Consider the following 17,521-nt stretch of genomic DNA (forward strand, 5'->3'; position numbering starts at 1 on the left):
GCCGGGGCACAGTGGGTGCCCCAGAGTGAGCAGAGCTGTGGTGACCAACAGTGGTGTCACTAAGGCAGCTCTGGTGCCCTTGGGACTGGCCCTCAGGGTGCCAGACATGGACCACGACCGCTCAACATGGGCTTCTGGCTTTATTGTGGCAGACCCCGTGACAGACCCGGCGCTGCAACGCTGATGGCACCGGCCAGGTGGGTGTTCACACATCGTACCCGATGATGCCGCGCTTGCCGATGATCTCCCCGATGTAAAACCACATCAGCACCTCTGTGGCCACTAGGCCGTTCCTCAGCGCTTCCTGAAAGCAAACAGGCACTGGTCAGATCCCAGACTCCCACAACAGCTCCTCCCCTTGCTCCCACAGCCACATCCATGGCCTCCAGCAGGGCTGGGACTTCAGGAGTTCTCAAGGCAAAAACCCAGGAATGGAGCAGAAGGTTTGCTGTGTTCAGTCACCCCTCAACACACCAGGCCACAGAGATCTTCTACAACACCCAGCACAGCGTCAGCTGTCGTTTGTGGGTTTTCACAGCCCTTTCAAGAATCAGAGCCCATGCACATGGGAAGCACATTAATTTCAAAGCCAACCAATGACACGGCTCATCCAGCTGCCTACAGATACTCCCTTCTCTGGGAGAGACAACTGGGGGCCCGAGGAGGGCAAGCACAGCCCGGTCCGGGCAAGGAAGAGTTAAGGTAAAGCCGACAAAATAAACTACTTTAAACTCTCGACTCCTGAATTCCTTCAGCTTCAGGTGTCATTGACAACGGCCGCACTGCTTCCTAGGCCGATACCAGGGCGGCTACGAGGCTCTGGCTGGGGCCGCTCCGCGGCACGGCCCCAGCCCCCCGGCCCCGGCGGTACCTTGACGGTGAGCTGGGCCAGGCGGCCGCTCTGGAAGGCCCGGACCAGCCCCTTCATGCCGTCGATGGCGCGGGGGATTTCGGCGGGGGTCGGCGGGGCCAGCTCCACCTTGGCATAGTGCCAGAACGTGGCCAGGCGCGGCTTGGAGTAGGTCACGGCGGCTGCGGGAGGGGACACGGAAGGGACACAAGAGAGGACATGGGAGACAGGGAACGGTGTTTTCCCAACGGCGGGAGCTCGCGGGGCCTCCCCAGGCCCGGCCCCCGCCTCCCGCAGCCCCGTTCCCCAACCGCGCTCCCCGCCGCCCCCGGCCCGTTCCCCGCTCCCGTCCCCATTCCCGGTCCCTCACCGCCGAGCAGCTCCGGCCCGCGCTGCACGAGTCTCTGCACGAGCCCCTGCGCGGCCTTGGCCATCGCTGCGCGCTCAATGTCACCGCCGGTCACCGCGCCCGGCGAGCGCCGCGGGCAGCCCGCGCCAAGGACCCCGCACCACGTGAGCGGGGCGGGCCGGGGCGGGGCGGCGCCGGGGCCCCGGGTTCGAGACCCGCCCAGGGCCGGCGCCGCCCACTCGAGATCCAGTCCCTGTCTACAGCTCCCGGCGCTGCCAGACCTCAACCACTAGCTTTAAGATCATCTCTATGTTTTATTTCCAACGCCTGCCGTTCCCAATGATCACTTGGGAAGTACACCCTTCTACACGCCTGGCCTTTACAAGGTGGTGAACCGTCCCCTTTCAGTCCCTCCCCATGTCCTACTCTGGGGGCAGCTGGAGGCATCACTTTCAGGTAGTGAATGGATGGTTACAGTTTAAACACAGAAAAGAACAGAGGGAGGCGTTTGGTGTCACTGGAAAAGAACGTGGCCAACGCAAAGAACAGGTAATAGAAGGCTGGGGCACCAGGCCACGAAGAAGAGGCTGTGGTCTTGCCCCGAGGCAGAGGCTCAAAGCTGTAGTGCAGTGGAAAGTCTCAGTATTAAACAGTGAGTCTTAAAAGGAAAAGAGAGAATGGGTTGGAAGGGAAGGTCCAAGGAGAGACTCCATAGGTGGTGGCAATGCACTAAATGTGGTCATTGTCATCAGGGTGGCAGCTCCAGCCATTTCCCCTGCACGGCACTGATCTTGCCTGCGAAGGGAGGGCTGGGAACAAGATCAAGGTTTTCAGTTCAGCGTGTCTTCCAGCTCCTCCTTCTGCTTTTTCCTCTCTGCAAGCCACTGCTGGATCCTCTCTTTTAGCTCTGTGTTTGGTCTGATCTGGTCCATAGTGAGTGGGCTCCGATTGAAAGGATCTGTCTGATCGCTGAAAGACAAAGCATTGACGAGATTATTTGGACACTCCTGGCATTAGAGATAAAAAAAGAGGGAGACAGGCCAGGAAGAGTCATTGGATAAGTGAAATAGATCTCCACAAGTATCAAGCAGGAGGGCTGTGCCACGCACCTGAGGAGGTGTCGGGCTATAGTCGAGCGGTCCACGGTGACACGGGAGGAAGGCAGGATCACGGGGTCTGACATCAGTGTGCTCATGATGGGATCCAGGAATTCATCGCAGGCGTCTGCATATGTCTCCTCTTCCTGCTGCTGCCTGTCTGCAAGAGACTGGGGAGCACAGGGGCTTTGAGGGACTCGGCCTCCCTGTTCTTTAAAAACCAGGGAGCACTCACAAGTCCGTATGGGCAGCATGCCCTCCCAGTTGCCCCACCTGAACAAAGCCCCACTCCCAGAAATCCAGCTCCACAGCAATACACAGAGGGAAAAGGACACAGGGAACCAGCTCCATCTTTTTTTGTACATTAAATTCCCTCCAGTGCTCACCTTGATCCTCTCAGCCAGGTTACTGAAAGACACTATCATGTTGCCAGGCTTGTTGATTTTCTTCAGAACCCGCACGGTCTGGGCAAAGAGTGTCGGTGAGTAGGAGCGGCCGTCCTTGGGAACTGTGGCACAGAAGTTTTCTTCATCCCTGCACCATAGGTTACAAGACAGCAAAGGTTTAAGAATCTATATTTACAAGGCTGAAAAACTGTCCCCACAGCAGCTGCTTTCCCACAGCAAAAAACTCAAAGCTAGAGGAAAGCTACAGTGTAACTAAGTATTTCTCCCACAATACCCCCAGGATGGCTACTGCCACCCCACAGGCTCGCACCCTGTCATCACCTACCCAAGGTTTAGGTAGATCGTGCAGATGTCAGACACGAGCTGCTGTGGCTTGAAGTCGAACTCACTGAAATCCTTCACTTTCAAAGCTCCCATTTTAGGCCCAACCAGGTGTTGCAGAAAGTAGTTGAGCATGGAGATGATGCGCTCAGCAAGGAAAGGATGCACGAACAGGGACTTGATTTCTGGAAAGGAAAACAACAGTTCCTTCACAGCAATCCCATCCCGCTCCGACCACTGTGAAACCAAGTTCCTGTCCACCCTTTCCTGGTCCTGGCAGGCAGGAGGGGCCACTCTTCCTACCTGAGGTCAGGAAGGCCAGAGTGCCAATGGTTTCGTTGGACATGATGTTGTGGAAGCGTGCCAGCTGCCCAAACATCTGCAGGCTGGACTCCTTCTCCCGGCGAGCCTCCGGGGACAGGCTGTCCCACTCGCCCCGGTCCTTCTCAATCTGCTGCACTTTGATCTTGCTGAGGTACTGCAAAACAGAACACCCAGGGGACTTGGTTGGATGGCAAAGCCAAGGAGGTCCATAAACACTCAAAATCAGACAGGCAACATCCACATGACCCAGCTTAACTGCTGGCCTCAGGGCAATCGGTTCTTGGGCAGGTAAAAGCTCCCCAAAAAAGCCCTTTCTAGCAGCAACAGCAGCTCTGAAAGGAGTGAGAGACAGCCATCGCACACCAGGGACATGAGGTCGCCTGGCACTTGCCTTGTAATCCCAAAGGAGAACTGCTTGGAGACAAAAGGCCTTTGTTAGGATAAAACACCTGTGATTCTCAAATCCCCTTGGCCTTTCCAAACCCCACAGTGATCATTTAAAGCCCGAGTTCATCCAGATTAGCAACAGGCAGATTTTCCAGTGTGCTTCCTGATGGATCTGAAAAAGCCCTTTTGCTCCTCTTGGTTCTGAGCTGCCTCTTGAGCCCAAAGGAGGAAAGGGTGACCCACAGGCAGGGCCCCAGGCCCCCTTCCCTCCTGCCTTCCCCCCTTCTCCCAGGGCACTGGCCACACCAGCCTGGAATTGCTTCCTGCAAATGTCTACCACACAGATTCACCAGGCAGGGCCAGGCGAGCTGACCCTGTTCTGGAGGTCAAAACCACACCCAGCCGTCTCCAGGGAGTGAGAACTTGTTTATGTGATGCTGGTGGCACAGGAACTCAGCCCTACCTGTATGGCTTCATCCAACAGGAAAATGGCATCATTCATGAGCAGGTTAAGGAAGCGCAAGAAGAGAGGGGGGTTCATTGCCTCCAGGTTCTCTGAGGCATAATCAGCCAAAGCCTGCAAGGAGCGAGCAAACAGTGAATTCTGTGTGTCCCAGTGGCAGGACACGGACCCACGTGGTCCATACAGTGCTGCACACACAGACAGACACACACACGTGCACCTCTTGCCTCACCTTTATGCTCTCCCGGTAGGAGTCGGTGCCCCACATGTACCTCAGGATGGGGTACATGGGACGGCGATAGTTAAACTTCTGTTCGAACTGGTGTGGGTCACCTGGGCACAAGCCAAAGAGCATTACAAGTGGACATTCTCCCACAGGTGTCCCTCAGGGAACACAACTCTTCCCCTTCTGTGCTTACCAGTGAACTCGATGTCCACGAAGACCTTGATGAGTGCCTCGGCCAGGTGGGCAGCATGCTGGTAGGAGCAGAACACCCGCTTGCGATGGAACACGCTTGAGACCAGCGGGTTCTGGGCCTGATCCAGGTGAGGCATCACAGCTTCCAACACCTCTGCCAGCTTGGCTCGCAGGTGAGGATTTTTCATCCTGAAAGAGGAAAAAGAAAGTGAATCCAGGATGGCATGAGGGCTAGGGTGTGGAACTGAGCTGTTCAGGAATCATTCCAGGAGCTGTGCCCATCCATGCTCGAGTGCCTGCTTGCTGCAGATCATCTGTAAAGCCAGCTCTGGGTCAGCAGCTCACTCAAATGCGCTCAATGGCACAGAAAAATCTCAGGCAGAGGCCAGAGAGTGTGGGAACAGTCAAGCTGCTGCTCCCACCCTCCCACAGCAGCTTTCCCGCTCACAACCCATAGCTGCTCATCAGCTGGAGCTCCTGAGCAAATCCCACTGACCACCCCAGCTGCTTTCCTACTGCCTAGGGTCCTGCCCTCTATTTATCCTGCCAGTCCAAGTGCTTTGCCTGCTGTCCAGCACCAAACACTGAGGGCACAGTGTAACTCTGCTGCACCTGTGGGGCAGAAGCCAAACCACCTGCCTCAGGTGACACCGTAGGGCACTGCCAGGAAGAACTACAGCCTCCATCTCCCAGGGACAGCAGAACAGTGAGAACTGCCTACCCAAGGGAAATCTCCAGCTGCTCCTGCTGCTGCCAGGAGCTGTGTTTACACACGTGAGTGTAAACAAATGAACAGCAGAAATGCAGAGTGTAGAGTGATATCTCATCAGGAAGATCGACAGAACTACTCAGTTCTGTTCAGTGGACATCATAGAGACACTCCCAACAGATCAATCTCAGGAACTTCCTTTAGCAAGTACAAAATGGCTGTAGTTGATGAGGCTCCTGCATTGTACTACCAAACACATATTTAAGCCCCAAATCCCATGTGCACCTTGCTCGAAAGCCCATGGCCTCCAGGCAGGGCTTTGTCCCCTTTGTGCCTTCTGTGGGCAGAATTCAGCATTTCCAAAGGGATCAACCTGCTCGTGGCTGCACAAACCAAGCCTCAAAACAGCTCTGCAATTTTCACTTGCTTGTTCCCCCTGGGTGTTCTGCAATGAACACCCAGAGCTGTAGCTAGGGCTGTACCTACCTCTCCACATCACCCATGAAAACAGTAACAAAGTGAAGGATGTGCTCCAGGGAATCAGCTGAAGTCTCCAAGATGTCATCAGCAAAACGCCGCAGGAAAATGAAGAAGTCACCCAAATTATCAGCAAAGAACTCTGCAAAGAGAGATTGTAGGTGAGTCCTCCCCAGGCAGTTCTGCCCTTTTCCAACCTCCCCTCTACTTTCCCCTCACCACTCTAATAATGATTAAGTTTCAGTAACTAATGAGCTGTATCAGAATCTCCCACAAAGGACGCCCAGCCTGACAACATCCGTAACACCTGGGATTCACTTCAGCTCTCCCAGAAGTCAAGTTCCTTACAGGGTCAACCTGGCAGCTGTCTGCTGATCACACACTGTTACACAGCAACCCCCAATGGAACAATCCCAAAGCAGACCCTGAAAGGATGATTTTTCAGAGAGAGAACAGTAAATCAGCGTGGTATGTGGTGAAAATTTTGCCACTTGGTGACGAGTAGGACCTCTAAAAGATCAGCAGCCTCACTACCCTAAGTATGGCCCTCAAACAGCCCCCACTTTTAGAAGAGTGAGCCTCTTCAAAGGTTGTAGCAGTGTGTCCTGCCCTTGACAGAGAAGTGCTTCCTCAGGCAGCTCTGCCAGTGCTCATGGACAGCAGTGGTGGCACAAACCCCCAGCAGGACACACCTGGCACGTAGGCCAGTGCGCTGTGCTCCACCTCGGGCAGCGGGAAGCTCAGCTCCAGCGGCTCTGTCCCGTGGTTCCCCATGGCCAGCTGCACCAGCAGCACTGCCATGGACACCTGCAGGTTCAGGCAGTTCTGCAGCATCTGTGGCTCCGTCATGGCCGTCTTGGTGGAGAGATAGATGGTCATGAGGCGCTCGAACTGCTCCCTGAGGCTGTCAGCAGCAGGGCTGGAGCTCTGCTGAGCTTCTCGCCACGCCACTTGAAGGCGGTGAAGACTTTGGTTTATCTTTACCATCTGATCGTGCAACCTGCACGGGAAAAAAAGGCAAGGAGGACCTGAGAAGACAGACAGACATCCTGCCTCAGCAATGCATAAGCTGGTGAGAGACTGTTCCATGCCAGCAAATTCAGATAATTTCCTGCAGGTACTCTGGCGGGGGCTCTGGCAGTGCCTTGGAGAAAGGCTTGTCAGATATGAGACCCTGTGAGGGACTGTGGCGCCTGCAGAGTGGCCTGGGGAGCTGGCAGAGCTCTCTGCAGCACGGAGCTCCCTCGGGTCACAGTCAGGGATCCAGCACGCCCCAGCCCACATGTTCAGTTTCCCAGCAACCAGCCACTTGCATAATAACTTTTTTGTCAATTTCTATATTTAGAGAATAAACCAGAAGGGGACTCTGCTTGGATCAGCCATGACCTCACAGTATCCAGGCAACGATTTGCAGAGGAAAGCTGGGCAAAATAGCGAGTTCTGGTGTCCAGAAAATCCTTTCCTGGAAGCAGACAGCCACCTCCCATTCCTGCTTTGTGCACAGCCTGGTTACTGGGACGGTTTGGGTCACCCCCAGTGGGCAGGTGCCCTGCCATCAGGCTGCTCTCCAGTAGAGAAGGGAGGTGCCAGAGGCCCTTCCCTGAGGAGAAGGGGAATGGAGCAACTCACAGACACTCAGCACTTGGCTGTTGGTGCCTATAAATAACATGGAGTCTGTAAGACTGTGAGCAAAGGGTCTTTCAGCAGTCAGTTAGGCTGAGGTTCAAACAGCAGCTCAATTGGCCACTCTGCATTATAAGTATTTACTAAAATTTCCATGGCCAAATGCAGGTGGAAAACAGCCCTGGGGGAACTGAAAGCAGGTACCTGTGAAACCCCAAGTGCAGGGTGTACTGTGTGAGCACCAGGTTTTCTGTCACCAGGTTGTAACTGTTTGCAAACTCCGGCTCTTGCTCACTCAGAGCAGGGATCAAACATGTTTCTTTCTCCAAACCTGGAAGGAAAAGCAGCTCTGTGTCAGGCCCTACCCAGCAGTGCTGATAAGAGGAGAGCTTGAGATGGCCTCTGCTGAGGACACAAAAGGGCTCATAGTGATGCTGGCAGTGCTTTATTTGTATTCAGCTCGCTCCTTACTCCTCTCTAATCACAGCTGTAACTCCCCCCTTACTGGCACCCATTAAGAGGGCACTACTGGGAGAGGTGAGGACCTGAGGAGATCCCCCTTCCCGTTCCCCTGCTCCCCAAGGTTTGGCTGTACCTTTCATGTGTACATTCTTACTCCTCCTCTCTTCTTCATTCAGCTCCTTCAGGGCACAGTAGGTAGGGTTGAAGGTTAGCAGCCTCGGAGATTTGGGTTTGCAGAAGGGCTGACACAGCTTCAGGAGGGCAGCCCCCAGGTTGAGGAAGAAGGCATCTGAGGCATACATCTGGAAGAAGATCTCTGGCATCTGGTTAGCCCAAATTTTGGTGCGGCCCGCATTCGCGTGGAGGCAGTTTCCCAGCCAGGAGAGAATCCTGTGCTTTGTCTCTGGAGACAACTGCAACAGGTTCTTCAGCATCTGGTAGATCTTCTCATGGAACTGGGCCATGAACTGTTACAGGAAACAGAATATAGTTGAAGGAATCTAGCACCTTAAGTTATGGCACTGGTGTCTGTTCTGCAAATGCCACCCAACCCTTTCCCTGAAGCTCAGGCCAAGGACTTTGATAGAACACAAAGACATGGGTTACAAACACCTGAGGCAGCTGGCAAAGCCATTCCCATGTTCCAGCTGGAGACTCCAAAGCAGTTTTGGGACTTGCCTAGTAACAAGTCAGGTTGTTACAGAGCCAGCGGTGGAACTCAAGCCCTGACACCATGTCTTGAACCCTCAGGCAACCAGAGGCCACTAAACACTGCGGGAAGCAGTACTGCCCTGCTTCACTCACCTGATGGATGTTGGATTCCTGCACTTTGATCTCCTGTGGGCTGGATCGGGATGGATTCAGAAAGTAGCCGTGGTTCTCCACCACGCCAGGGGTCTTCAACAAGCAGGAGATATTTAAAATGGCACCAAGCAAAGTCTTCTGGTACATCTGCCCATTGCTGGGATCCTTGGGCTGGATGTAGCCTGCAAAAACCTGGGGAACACGTCGGGACATGCTGACAGTTGTACAAAATCCCAGTAAAAAAACCCTACACACTGATGGGTTTGAGACAGGCTATGAGAAAGGAGTAGAGGGGTAGGATACACACACCAGGTGTTGTACCACTGGTTTGGCCTCTGCAGGTCCTGGATAACTCAGGAGCTAAATGAGCTCCCCAGAGGGGCTCCTGCCCAGAGCGAGGCACCCACCTTGGCTATGTCCTTCTGCTTCGTGAAGTAGAGAAGCACATCGAGGTATGTGTACAGCAGGATCTGGCAGAGGTCCAAGTCCTTGATTCTCCCCAACAGGATGTCAAACACAGGAACCATGACCTCCCCGAACGTCCGCACCTCCTCGTCCATCGTTAAGGCCTCTATGACCTCCTCAAGGAACTCTGTCATGTCTTCAAACTCTGGCAGGGTGTGACACAAGGCTGTTACTCACAATGCTACAACAGCCAGACTGACCCAAACACAGCCCTCCCTTTTGGCAACTCCACATGCCCCAGGGCAGCCTCGCAGCACTGAGCCAGCAGCACAGCTCGGCCACACTTACGTGCCCCCCTCAGTGCCTCCAGCATCAGGTCCACCAGCTGCTCGTACACATTCTGGTTGACATAGATCTCCGGGGTGAGGAGCACGGTGCGGGTGTTGGACACCGTCAGGTTGCGGCAGCGCACAGCGAAGGGCAGCAGGTTCTCTGGAACCTTGGTGATCTGTGCAGGGAGGACGGGGCAGTGCTGGGGCCCGGGTTGTTACACCCTCAGCTGGGTCACCCCGGAGCGCAGGGCCGGGTGACAGAGCTGCCCTGCCCCTCGGCAGGGTCCCTCCTGCCCTGCCCACCTCCTCCCGTGCCCTGCGGAAGCAGGCGTAGAGGTAGCGCAGGATGTGCCGCTCCCCGGCGTCGCGGTCAGCAGAGAGGTTCTGGGTGCTGGCACAGGTCATGTGGATCAGGTGGCTCCCGGGCTCTGGCAGCAGCAGGCGGGTGAACAGGGCCTGGAAACCAGAGCAGAGACAGGCACAGTGACACAGCCCCAGCTACTCCTCCCTGGAAAAGGGAGGCCCACCCCACACAGGCTGATCGATTCCTGCTGGGAAGGGTTCTCTTTAGCTCTTGTTAAGTAGCAGAGTGCTGGGCTGAGAACCCTGTGCAAATCCTCCAGTCCCATATGGAGCAACAGCAGCCCCACCAGGAGTCATTTCCACTGAAAACCTCATCAGGAATGGCTGACGCGGCCACAGACAAAGCCAAGCATGTGTGCGGACACTGATCACTGAGTTTTGTTTGGTTTTTGTTCCCCTCTCCACCCCCAGTGGATCTGCAGGGCAGCAAACCCCTGCAGCCTCTAGGAGGAAGATCTGGATTCCCCAAATTCTACACCTTTCTCAGCTTCGTACCCCAAAAACCCCACAGATGTTTCCAGCAAAGCTGTGAGAGGCAGTTCCATGCCAGACTTTGGGAAGGGATTTGGGACGTGTCCCATGTGCACTGTGGGGAATCACACTCAGCTCCTCTGGTCAGAGCTTGCAGAAGGCTGGGGGCCCCACCTGCTCCACGTTGTCCATGTCCAGCCAGTCCTGGTCATCCAGATCTGCAGCCATTTCCTCCAGGTAGACGCAGCGTGCCGGGATCCCATTCCCGCTCTTCATGCTGGGGTCGCCTGGAAAGGGCAGAGGGACCCATTCCATCCACAGGTATGGGGACCCTGCAGGCAGGACCTGCCTCTGGCACAGCCCCAGCTGTGTCCCCTCCCCACTGTGCCCTCCCATGTCAGGGCTGAGCCAGCCCACCCGCGGGGTTCCCAGGCTCACTGTTGTCCAGTGTGATGAGGAAGATCCTCTGGATCATGTGGTTGATGTTGAGCTGCTCGCAGAGCTCCCGCTGCGAGCGGAACGAGCGGCTGATCTCGGCCACCGAGTAGTCGCAGTCGTCCAGGCTCTCGGAGACGCTGTTGTCAGAGTCATCCTGGCTGATGGACGTCTCCTCGCCTGCACGGCACAGCCCTCAGCGCCCCGAGCGACAGCCCTGCCCCTGGGGCAGCCTCGCCCCCTCCCCAAGGGACAGCCCTGCCTGGGGAAGCCCCTGCCCGGGGACAGCCTCGCCCCCCACCTGTCAGTTGCCGCAGCTGCTGCTGCTTCTGGATGGCGGCGAAGTGCTTGGCGGCCGCGACGGAGCCGAAGAGGGCGGCGAAGGGATTGCTAGAGATGCTGTTGTTGTTCTCCTGGTCAGTCATCTCCTCTCAGGGCCACGCCATGCGGGGGGGCCGGGGTAGGGCTGCAGGGAGAGCCGCCGGTAGGGCTCGGGTGCGCTCCCCCGGTCGCGGCGGGCCCGTCCCGCTCGGTGCGGGGCCTCTGGTCCCGGCTCGGCCCCGCTCCGGCCCCGCCGGTCCTGTCCCGGACCCGTCCCAGTCCCAGTCCCACCTCGGCCGCCGCTGGAGAGCGCTGTGCGTCACCGCGTCGCACCGGAAATGACGACACCATGGCGCCCCGGAAGTGACGCACGGAGATTATATAGGGTGTGCGGGCGGGGCGGCAGCGCCCCCTGGCGGCGCGGAGGGCGAACGACACCTGCGGGGACGGAATGAGAATGGGAACAGAAATGGGAATGGGAAGGGGGATGGACAGGGAATGGGGATGGGACTGGGACAGGGAATAGGACATGGACACAGGAACGGGACAGGGAATGTGACAGGGAAACAGACAGAGATGCGGACATGGACACGAGTCCATCCCTGCTCAGCAGGACTCAAGTGTGTCCCGTGCTGTGAAACCAAGTTTGTGCCTGTTGTTCGTCCACTGACCTTCATTTGAATATTGATGACGTAAAGAGCATGATTAATATGCAAATTCTGCTGTTCTATATAATCAGTGTTTACTGACCTTGCACTTACAAACACCCGTTTGCAGCTGCATAAACACGGCAAAACTTGCCCCTTTTTATTTTTTAACTTTTTTTTTTTTTTTGGTGGGGATTATGTTTGTGGGGGATTTGGGCTGAGGCCGCAGGGGAGGGTGTGTAAGGCCACTGATGTATTTGTTTATATATGTCTATATCACACCCCCTCCCCATCCAGCAGCCCCCTCCCCGGACAAACACTGCCGACGGTTTGGGTGGTTTGTCACAAACAGCCTTTACTCGCCCGCCGGTGCAAAAGAACAGCTTAACAAAAGTGCCGCCCTGTGCGGGGGGCTCGGGCGGGGGGCTCTGCCCCGCGGGGAGGGTGGGCTATGGCACTGTCGGCGTGGGGACCCCCGGGCGGGGGCTCAGGCAGGGAACTCCTGCTCCGGAGGCTCGTCCCGGGTGCCCTCAGCCACGCTGCCGGGGCCGCTCATCCCCCCCAGTGCGTCCTCGCCGGGCCCCGGCAGCGCGCAGGGGTGCACGAGGTGGTCCCAGTAGAGGCTGAGCGTGGAGTGGTCCTGCTGCTCCAGCTCCTTCAGCTCGTGCAGCTCCTTGGCGCTGGCCACCGGCGTTTGCACCTCGAAGGTCATCTCGAAGCGGCTGTAGTCCACGTGGAAGGCGCCTTTCTCCAGGGACATGCAGGGCTCGAAGCGGTATCCCCAGAGGATCTCGTCCTCCGTGTAGGAGGTGCGGGCTTGGCACGTCATTCCTGTGGGGAGACAGCAGCTGAGCTGGGCCAGGGCACTGCCACGAGGCCCCCGCTGCCCAACGAGGGGCTTCCAGCCCCACATCACCCACTGCTTTGGCCCCAGGCATCTCTTGGGCAGGACGCCAGTCCTGAGCCCAGTTTTGCCTGGCATCTCCAGGAGCCCAAGGGAGCTGCCTGTCCCCACCCTGACCCCTGCCCTGGAACACTTGCCTGTGGCTTCCACAATGCCCTCGAGGATGATGATGATTTCAAACTGGTCCCGGCGCAGCGACTCGGCCGACATGTCCCAGAAGGGGCTGTGGCGGTTGATAACATGGCAGATGATCTGGGGCTCCACCAGAAACAGACGGTCCTCCCCTGTGTCGTAGCCCAGGTTCAGCTCTGACTGCTCCAGGGGAATGAACTCCCCCTCGGCTGTCTGCCGGGACTTGATCAACTTTGCCCGGATCTTGGCGTCCACCATGTGGCTTTCCCGCAAGTCCCCCACGCGGAACATCAGGCAGAGCTTCTCATCACGGCGGGAGATAACGCAGTTTTTGCTGAAGATGAGGGTCTGGGCGCGCTTCTTGGGCCGGGAGATCTTGACAAACATGCAGCCCACCATCATGGCGTCGATCATGGAGCCCACGATGGACTGAGCCATCAGCAGGATGACCCCCTCGGTGCAGTTGGCCGTCACCATCCGGGTGCCGTAGCCGATGGTCCGCTGGCTTTCCACTGAGAGGAGCAAGGCAGAGATGAAGCCGTCCACGTTCTCGATGCACGCCTGCCACTCAGGGTCGCCCTGGTGCCCAACGTCACCCCGCACCCAGGCGTCGAAGAAGTAGATGAAGCCAAAGACCACCCAGGTGACGATGTAGCACATCATGAAGACAAAGAGGAACCAGCGGTACTTGAGGTCCACAATGGTGGTGAAGATGTCCGAGAGGAACCTCTTCTTGTCCTGGATGTTGCCCAAGTTCACCTGGCACTTGCCCACCTTTGTCACGTAGCGCTGCCGCTGCCGCTTGCCGCTCTGGACCATGGGGTTGTCCTCCTCCAGCAGCTTGCACCGCCTGCTCGGCAGCCCCTCCGGGGCAGGGACGGTGGAGCTGCGGGCGGAGGTCTTGCCGCGCGACGAGTTGGGGATGTTGGCCACGCTCAGCGCGTGCAGCGGATACAAGCGGGCACCCGGGTCCTGCGGGGCGGGTGGCGGGCACCAGGATGGGCGGCCACGGAGGTGCTGGGCAGCCAGGCTCCCGCGGCTCAGCGGCAGGGACGCCTCACTGGGGACGAAGCCACCACGGCGGGGTGCGGACGGGTAGTTTGGCATCGGGGCGCTTCTCTTGGCAGCGGCAGTGGCGGCGGCGGCAGCAGCGGTGGTTTGCTGCCGGCCGTCCTCCACCAGAGCCTCGGGAGTGGCCGGGACGTCGGGCTGGGGGGGGGAAAGGAGCCCGTCGGTGAGAAATCGCCTCTGACGACAACCGCGAGCACCCGGCGGCACCCTGAGCCGAGGGTGCCCCAGAGCCCCTCGCGAGCCATACCTTCTGGGGGAAGGTGCCGTACCGGCTGGTGTCGGTGGGCGGTCGGGGCAGGTAAGCCAGCATGTGCTTGGCCGTGGGGGTCTGCGCTGCAGGGATGGAGTTGCTGCGGCCACGGGGCTCCTCGGGGGCCCCCCAGCCGCCGGCGCCGCCGCTGTTGCGGGCGTAGGGGAGCACCATGGCGGCGCCGGGGCGGGGGCTCAGCCCCGGGCTGGGCGTGGGGTCCTGCCGTGGGGGGACACAAAGTGGGGGGTTATTTTGGACACGGAGGGCAGTGCAGAGCTCTGGCCCCTCTCCACATCTCCAGGGGCTGGGGTCTAGGGGGAAAGCCCTTGCCCAGCAGTGCATGTGCCAGGCCTGGAGCTGTGCCGGGGCAGCTATGGGCTGGCTCCAGATGGCTAAGCCCATTAGGGGCCATAATTGCATTGCAAGGCCAGGGAAGGAGCCATCCTCCTCCGGTGGGAAGCCGCTCCAGCAGCCGACAAGCTCCGGGTAAGCGCCGGGGCTCTGCTCCACACTCGTTCTGGGCCATGGCTGTGGCTCCCGGTTCTCTAAGGAGCTCTGAGCAGAAATGGGTGGCCTCTGGACAGGCTGTGATATACAGATCCCATTGCTGGACTCCTTGGGACGGGCTGAGTCCAGCCGGTCCCTGTGGGGAGATGTGATGAGAGGTCACATTCCTGGAAAATCAACCTGGAGTGCAGCGACCCACGGGGACAGGGGTGGGGATGGGGTGGGAGTGTGGGTGCTCTGCCCCCTCCAAGCATTCCCTGCTTCTGCAGAGCGGCAGGACCAGCAGTGCGGTGACGGGGGACGTCAGCCTCCGGGCCAACCTCCCAGCTCCCCAGACCCCTGGGCACAGGGGGCACCCACCTCATGTCCAGGCAGAGTGGCTGCCAGCCCCAGAGACGCCGTTCTGGGCTTGTGGCTCCTGCTGCGCCCCGGCCACTGCCGGGCATCTTCCCACCGGTCGTGGACGGGAATCCTCTGCCAGGCTGTGCCACTGTGGCCAGTGGGAGGGAAGAACGGAAGGACAGGGAGCTCGGCGGCGGCCACCAATCCTGCTCCAGCGGCAGAAGGTCACTCGTTAATCTGTCTCAATGACAGGCACAATTACCTTGAGACGATTTAATCAGAAGGAGCAGGCGCCCCAATGCCTGGGGGAAGGAGCAGGAGGGGTTTCCCAGCGGATTTCCCTGTTGTTGCCCTTAGGATGATGCTCACTGTCTGTTCTTTAGGGATGAGATGGTCAGCAAGTGCTGGAAAACATCCCCCCTCTCCTGCCTGGTCTGTGCTTCACACTAAACGTGGTCTGTGCTCCCTCACCCTCTCCTTTTGGGAGGCCTCTGCGAAGGTCCCCCCTGACGCTCACTGGGGTGGACCCCCAGGGCCAGCAGGACTCAGTAATTTCCAGTCTGGCTCCCAATACCAGATAAGAAAGACGCGGATGAAGGAGAGATTAGTCGCTAATCTCCCGGGGAAGATGAATCTGCAAGCTGGACCCTGCGGAGGGGATGCACGTGGGGGTGGATGGGAGCTGAGCGCCAGCACAGAGTTGGGATTTTCCTGATGCTGTGGCCCATCCTTTTCATAGAACCCCAGAATGGTTTGGATTGAAAGGGCCTTAAAGATCATCCAATTCCAACCCCCTTCCATGGGCAGGGACACCTTCCACTGGACCAGGCTGCTGTAGATGGGTTTTCCCCATTCTTCTGTTTGCAGCAGGGAGTCCCCTCCCAGACAACAGTTTCCTCACACACAACAAGCACCACAAGCCGTGTCCCGGGTGAGGTGCTGGACACAGGACAGGGTGATTAGTACCCACCTGCAACCTGCTTCCCTCCCTCGGACATCCCCATCCTCGACGCAGCTCTCAAAGGCTCATTTGCATATTTATTTGATGACCAAATGAGAGTCGGGGCCTCCAGCCAAGGCACCGACTCCAGAGAAGAGCCCGATGCCGGCTGTCCGCTGCCTGCATCCTGCCCCGGGTGCCCTCCCTGTCCCACCGCGGCCGGAGCTGCTGCTGCTGCTGCCGAGAGGCGCCTTCCCTGCCAAGGCTCTCGCTTCGGGGTGGCCGAGGCTCGGAGGATTTGCATGCCTTGGCTTAACCCTCCCGGGCACGGCGAGACCCTGCCCAGAGTCACGGCGGGGATGCACCCGGCTTTTCCTGCTGAGCCGGGCGCGCTTTTCTTTTAGCGTGGAAAAACCAACAACGGCTGAAAAACGACCGTGGCCACACCCCGGCGTTGGAGGAACAGGCTTGAATTCGCCCCCCCCGGGCGGCAGACGCGGCCGGCGGCCGGGCGGACGCTGCTCCACAAACGTTAATGCCCGCGGCCGCCGCTCAGGGCGGCTAATCTGGGCCCAGAGGTTAGCGGGGCGGCGATATCATGGCCGGGGGCTGGTGGGCGAAGGCGCAGGCGGGGGGGATGCTGCTGGCCCTCCTCGGGTGGGTCAGCTCTTGCGTCACCACCTTTGTGCCGCTCTGGAAGAACCTCAACCTGGACCTGAACGAGCTGGAGGTCTGGAACATGGGGCTCTGGCAGGTCTGCATCACCCAGGAGGAAGGGGCGGTCGAGTGCCAAGCCCACGGCTCCTTCCTGGCGCTGCCCCCTGAGCTGCGCATCTCTCGCCTCCTGATGTGTGCCTCCAACGGGCTGGGGCTGCTGGGCTGCCTCCTCGCTGCCATGGGGCTGGACAGCTGGAGAGCCTGCGAGGACAAACCTGGGCAAAAGCAGCGTCTCCTGCTCGCTGGGGGAGCGGTGCTTGGCACCGCGGGGATTACCACCCTGGTGCCGGTCTCCTGGGTCGCCTACAACACCGTCCTCGACTTCTGGGATGAGACCGTCCCCGACATCGTGCCCCGGTGGGAGTTTGGGGAGGCCACCTTCCTGGGGTGGTTTGCCGGAGCGTTCCTCGCCGCTGGTGGGCTGCTCCTCGCCTGCAGCGCCCGCTCCACGAGCACCGCGACACCGCCGGCCCCTGCCTGCCGCCAGCTCCCCACCACGCGGGGGCCAGGTGGGGGCCACCACCCACCCCCCAAAATCGCAGATCTGGTCATCTAGGGCCTCGCTGTGCCCTGCATGTGCCCTGCATGCCTCGTGGCTCTTCCCCTGGCAGGGAGGGCTCCTGCACGTTTCACAGGATGATTTGCTAATTGCTACAGCAGCCCTGCCACTTCCTCTCCTTTCTCTGTGCCTGCTTCACTTTTCTCTGTTAAGGAGCAGCAGGTTTCCCCGCAGCACTCGCCAAGCGAGCGTGGGAAGGCAACAAGCAGTGGGCAGTACTTTGTACTGCTGGTGACACTGATGGGTGACACCGTGTTGGCAGCTCAGCACAGCAGCTCCTTCCCTGTGTGTCTGTGTCGCTCTGATGCATTTGCAATAAATTATCATGGCCATTGGCAGTGTGTGTCTGTGCTCTGAACATGCAGCTGCATCTTGCATGAGGGGGATGCAAGGGTCCTGAGGGGCAGCGCTGCTGCAGCAGCAATGTTTTAGTC

The 17,521-nt window shown here is 58.5% G+C and overlaps 4 protein-coding genes across 5 annotated transcripts; 1 reads left to right on the top strand and 3 right to left on the bottom strand.

The window, feature by feature from the left end:
• Positions 1-121: 121 nt before the first annotated feature.
• ATP5MG (ATP synthase membrane subunit g) lies at positions 122-1,360 on the bottom strand. Its single transcript, XM_032709672.1, has 3 exons — positions 1,221-1,360; positions 872-1,032; positions 122-304 (listed from the first exon to the last, which is right to left on the bottom strand). The coding sequence occupies exons 1-3, from the start codon at positions 1,282-1,284 to the stop codon at positions 206-208; spliced, it is 324 nt and encodes a 107-aa protein (XP_032565563.1). The 5' UTR covers positions 1,285-1,360; the 3' UTR covers positions 122-205.
• Positions 1,361-1,493: 133 nt separating this feature from the next.
• On the bottom strand, positions 1,494-11,347 carry UBE4A (ubiquitination factor E4A). Of its 2 annotated transcripts, XM_032709631.1 has the most exons (20): positions 11,310-11,347; positions 10,999-11,163; positions 10,701-10,877; positions 10,437-10,549; positions 9,732-9,884; positions 9,445-9,604; positions 9,099-9,301; positions 8,692-8,883; positions 8,021-8,354; positions 7,630-7,756; positions 6,495-6,802; positions 5,812-5,944; positions 4,618-4,805; positions 4,431-4,531; positions 4,199-4,312; positions 3,328-3,502; positions 3,029-3,209; positions 2,683-2,830; positions 2,309-2,466; positions 1,494-2,168 (listed from the first exon to the last, which is right to left on the bottom strand). In XM_032709631.1, the coding sequence occupies exons 2-20, from the start codon at positions 11,120-11,122 to the stop codon at positions 2,030-2,032; spliced, it is 3,228 nt and encodes a 1,075-aa protein (XP_032565522.1). In that variant the 5' UTR covers positions 11,123-11,163; positions 11,310-11,347; the 3' UTR covers positions 1,494-2,029. The 2 variants fall into 2 exon arrangements, with proteins under 2 accessions (XP_032565522.1, XP_032565519.1); XM_032709628.1 differs by lacking the exon at positions 11,310-11,347 and having other exon boundaries at positions 10,999-11,233.
• Positions 11,348-12,152: 805 nt separating this feature from the next.
• Positions 12,153-16,211, bottom strand: LOC116797650 (G protein-activated inward rectifier potassium channel 4-like). The gene is made up of 5 exons (XM_032709374.1): positions 15,842-16,211; positions 14,890-15,108; positions 14,020-14,241; positions 12,707-13,910; positions 12,153-12,496 (listed from the first exon to the last, which is right to left on the bottom strand). Exons 3-5 carry the CDS (start codon positions 14,194-14,196, stop codon positions 12,153-12,155), a joined length of 1,725 nt encoding a protein of 574 aa, XP_032565265.1. The 5' UTR covers positions 14,197-14,241; positions 14,890-15,108; positions 15,842-16,211.
• LOC116797722 (putative claudin-24) lies at positions 15,972-17,411 on the top strand. The gene has a single exon (XM_032709534.1). It carries the CDS (start codon positions 16,410-16,412, stop codon positions 17,082-17,084), a length of 675 nt encoding a protein of 224 aa, XP_032565425.1. The 5' UTR covers positions 15,972-16,409; the 3' UTR covers positions 17,085-17,411.
• Positions 17,412-17,521: the final 110 nt, after the last annotated feature.

The sequence above is a fragment of the Chiroxiphia lanceolata genome, chromosome 23, assembly GCF_009829145.1.
Source record: "Chiroxiphia lanceolata isolate bChiLan1 chromosome 23, bChiLan1.pri, whole genome shotgun sequence".
Lineage (NCBI taxonomy): Eukaryota > Metazoa > Chordata > Aves > Passeriformes > Pipridae > Chiroxiphia > Chiroxiphia lanceolata.

Excerpts from the sequence above, each read along its gene's own strand:
- UBE4A (XM_032709631.1), bottom strand. The coding sequence starts at position 11,122 with ATGACTGACCAGGAGAACAACAACAGCATCTCTAGCAATCCCTTCGCC. Across the intron at positions 9,605-9,731 it reads TCCGCAGGGCACGGGAGGAG|ATCACCAAGGTTCCAGAGAA; the intron begins GTGGGCAGGGCA and ends CTCCCTGCACAG. Across the intron at positions 8,884-9,098 it reads AGCAGAAGGACATAGCCAAG|GTTTTTGCAGGCTACATCCA; the intron begins GTGGGTGCCTCG and ends CGTGTTCCCCAG.
- ATP5MG (XM_032709672.1), bottom strand. The coding sequence starts at position 1,284 with ATGGCCAAGGCCGCGCAGGGGCTCGTGCAGAGACTCGTGCAGCGCGGG. Across the intron at positions 1,033-1,220 it reads CGGGCCGGAGCTGCTCGGCG|CCGCCGTGACCTACTCCAAG; the intron begins GTGAGGGACCGG and ends CCCCTCCCGCAG. Across the intron at positions 305-871 it reads TGGCCCAGCTCACCGTCAAG|GAAGCGCTGAGGAACGGCCT; the intron begins GTACCGCCGGGG and ends GTTTGCTTTCAG.
- LOC116797722 (XM_032709534.1), top strand. The coding sequence starts at position 16,410 with ATGGCCGGGGGCTGGTGGGCGAAGGCGCAGGCGGGGGGGATGCTGCTG.
- LOC116797650 (XM_032709374.1), bottom strand. The coding sequence starts at position 14,196 with ATGGTGCTCCCCTACGCCCGCAACAGCGGCGGCGCCGGCGGCTGGGGG. Across the intron at positions 13,911-14,019 it reads ACGGCACCTTCCCCCAGAAG|CCCGACGTCCCGGCCACTCC; the intron begins GTATGGCTCGCG and ends TCCCCCCCCCAG. Across the intron at positions 12,497-12,706 it reads GGGCATTGTGGAAGCCACAG|GAATGACGTGCCAAGCCCGC; the intron begins GCAAGTGTTCCA and ends GTCTCCCCACAG.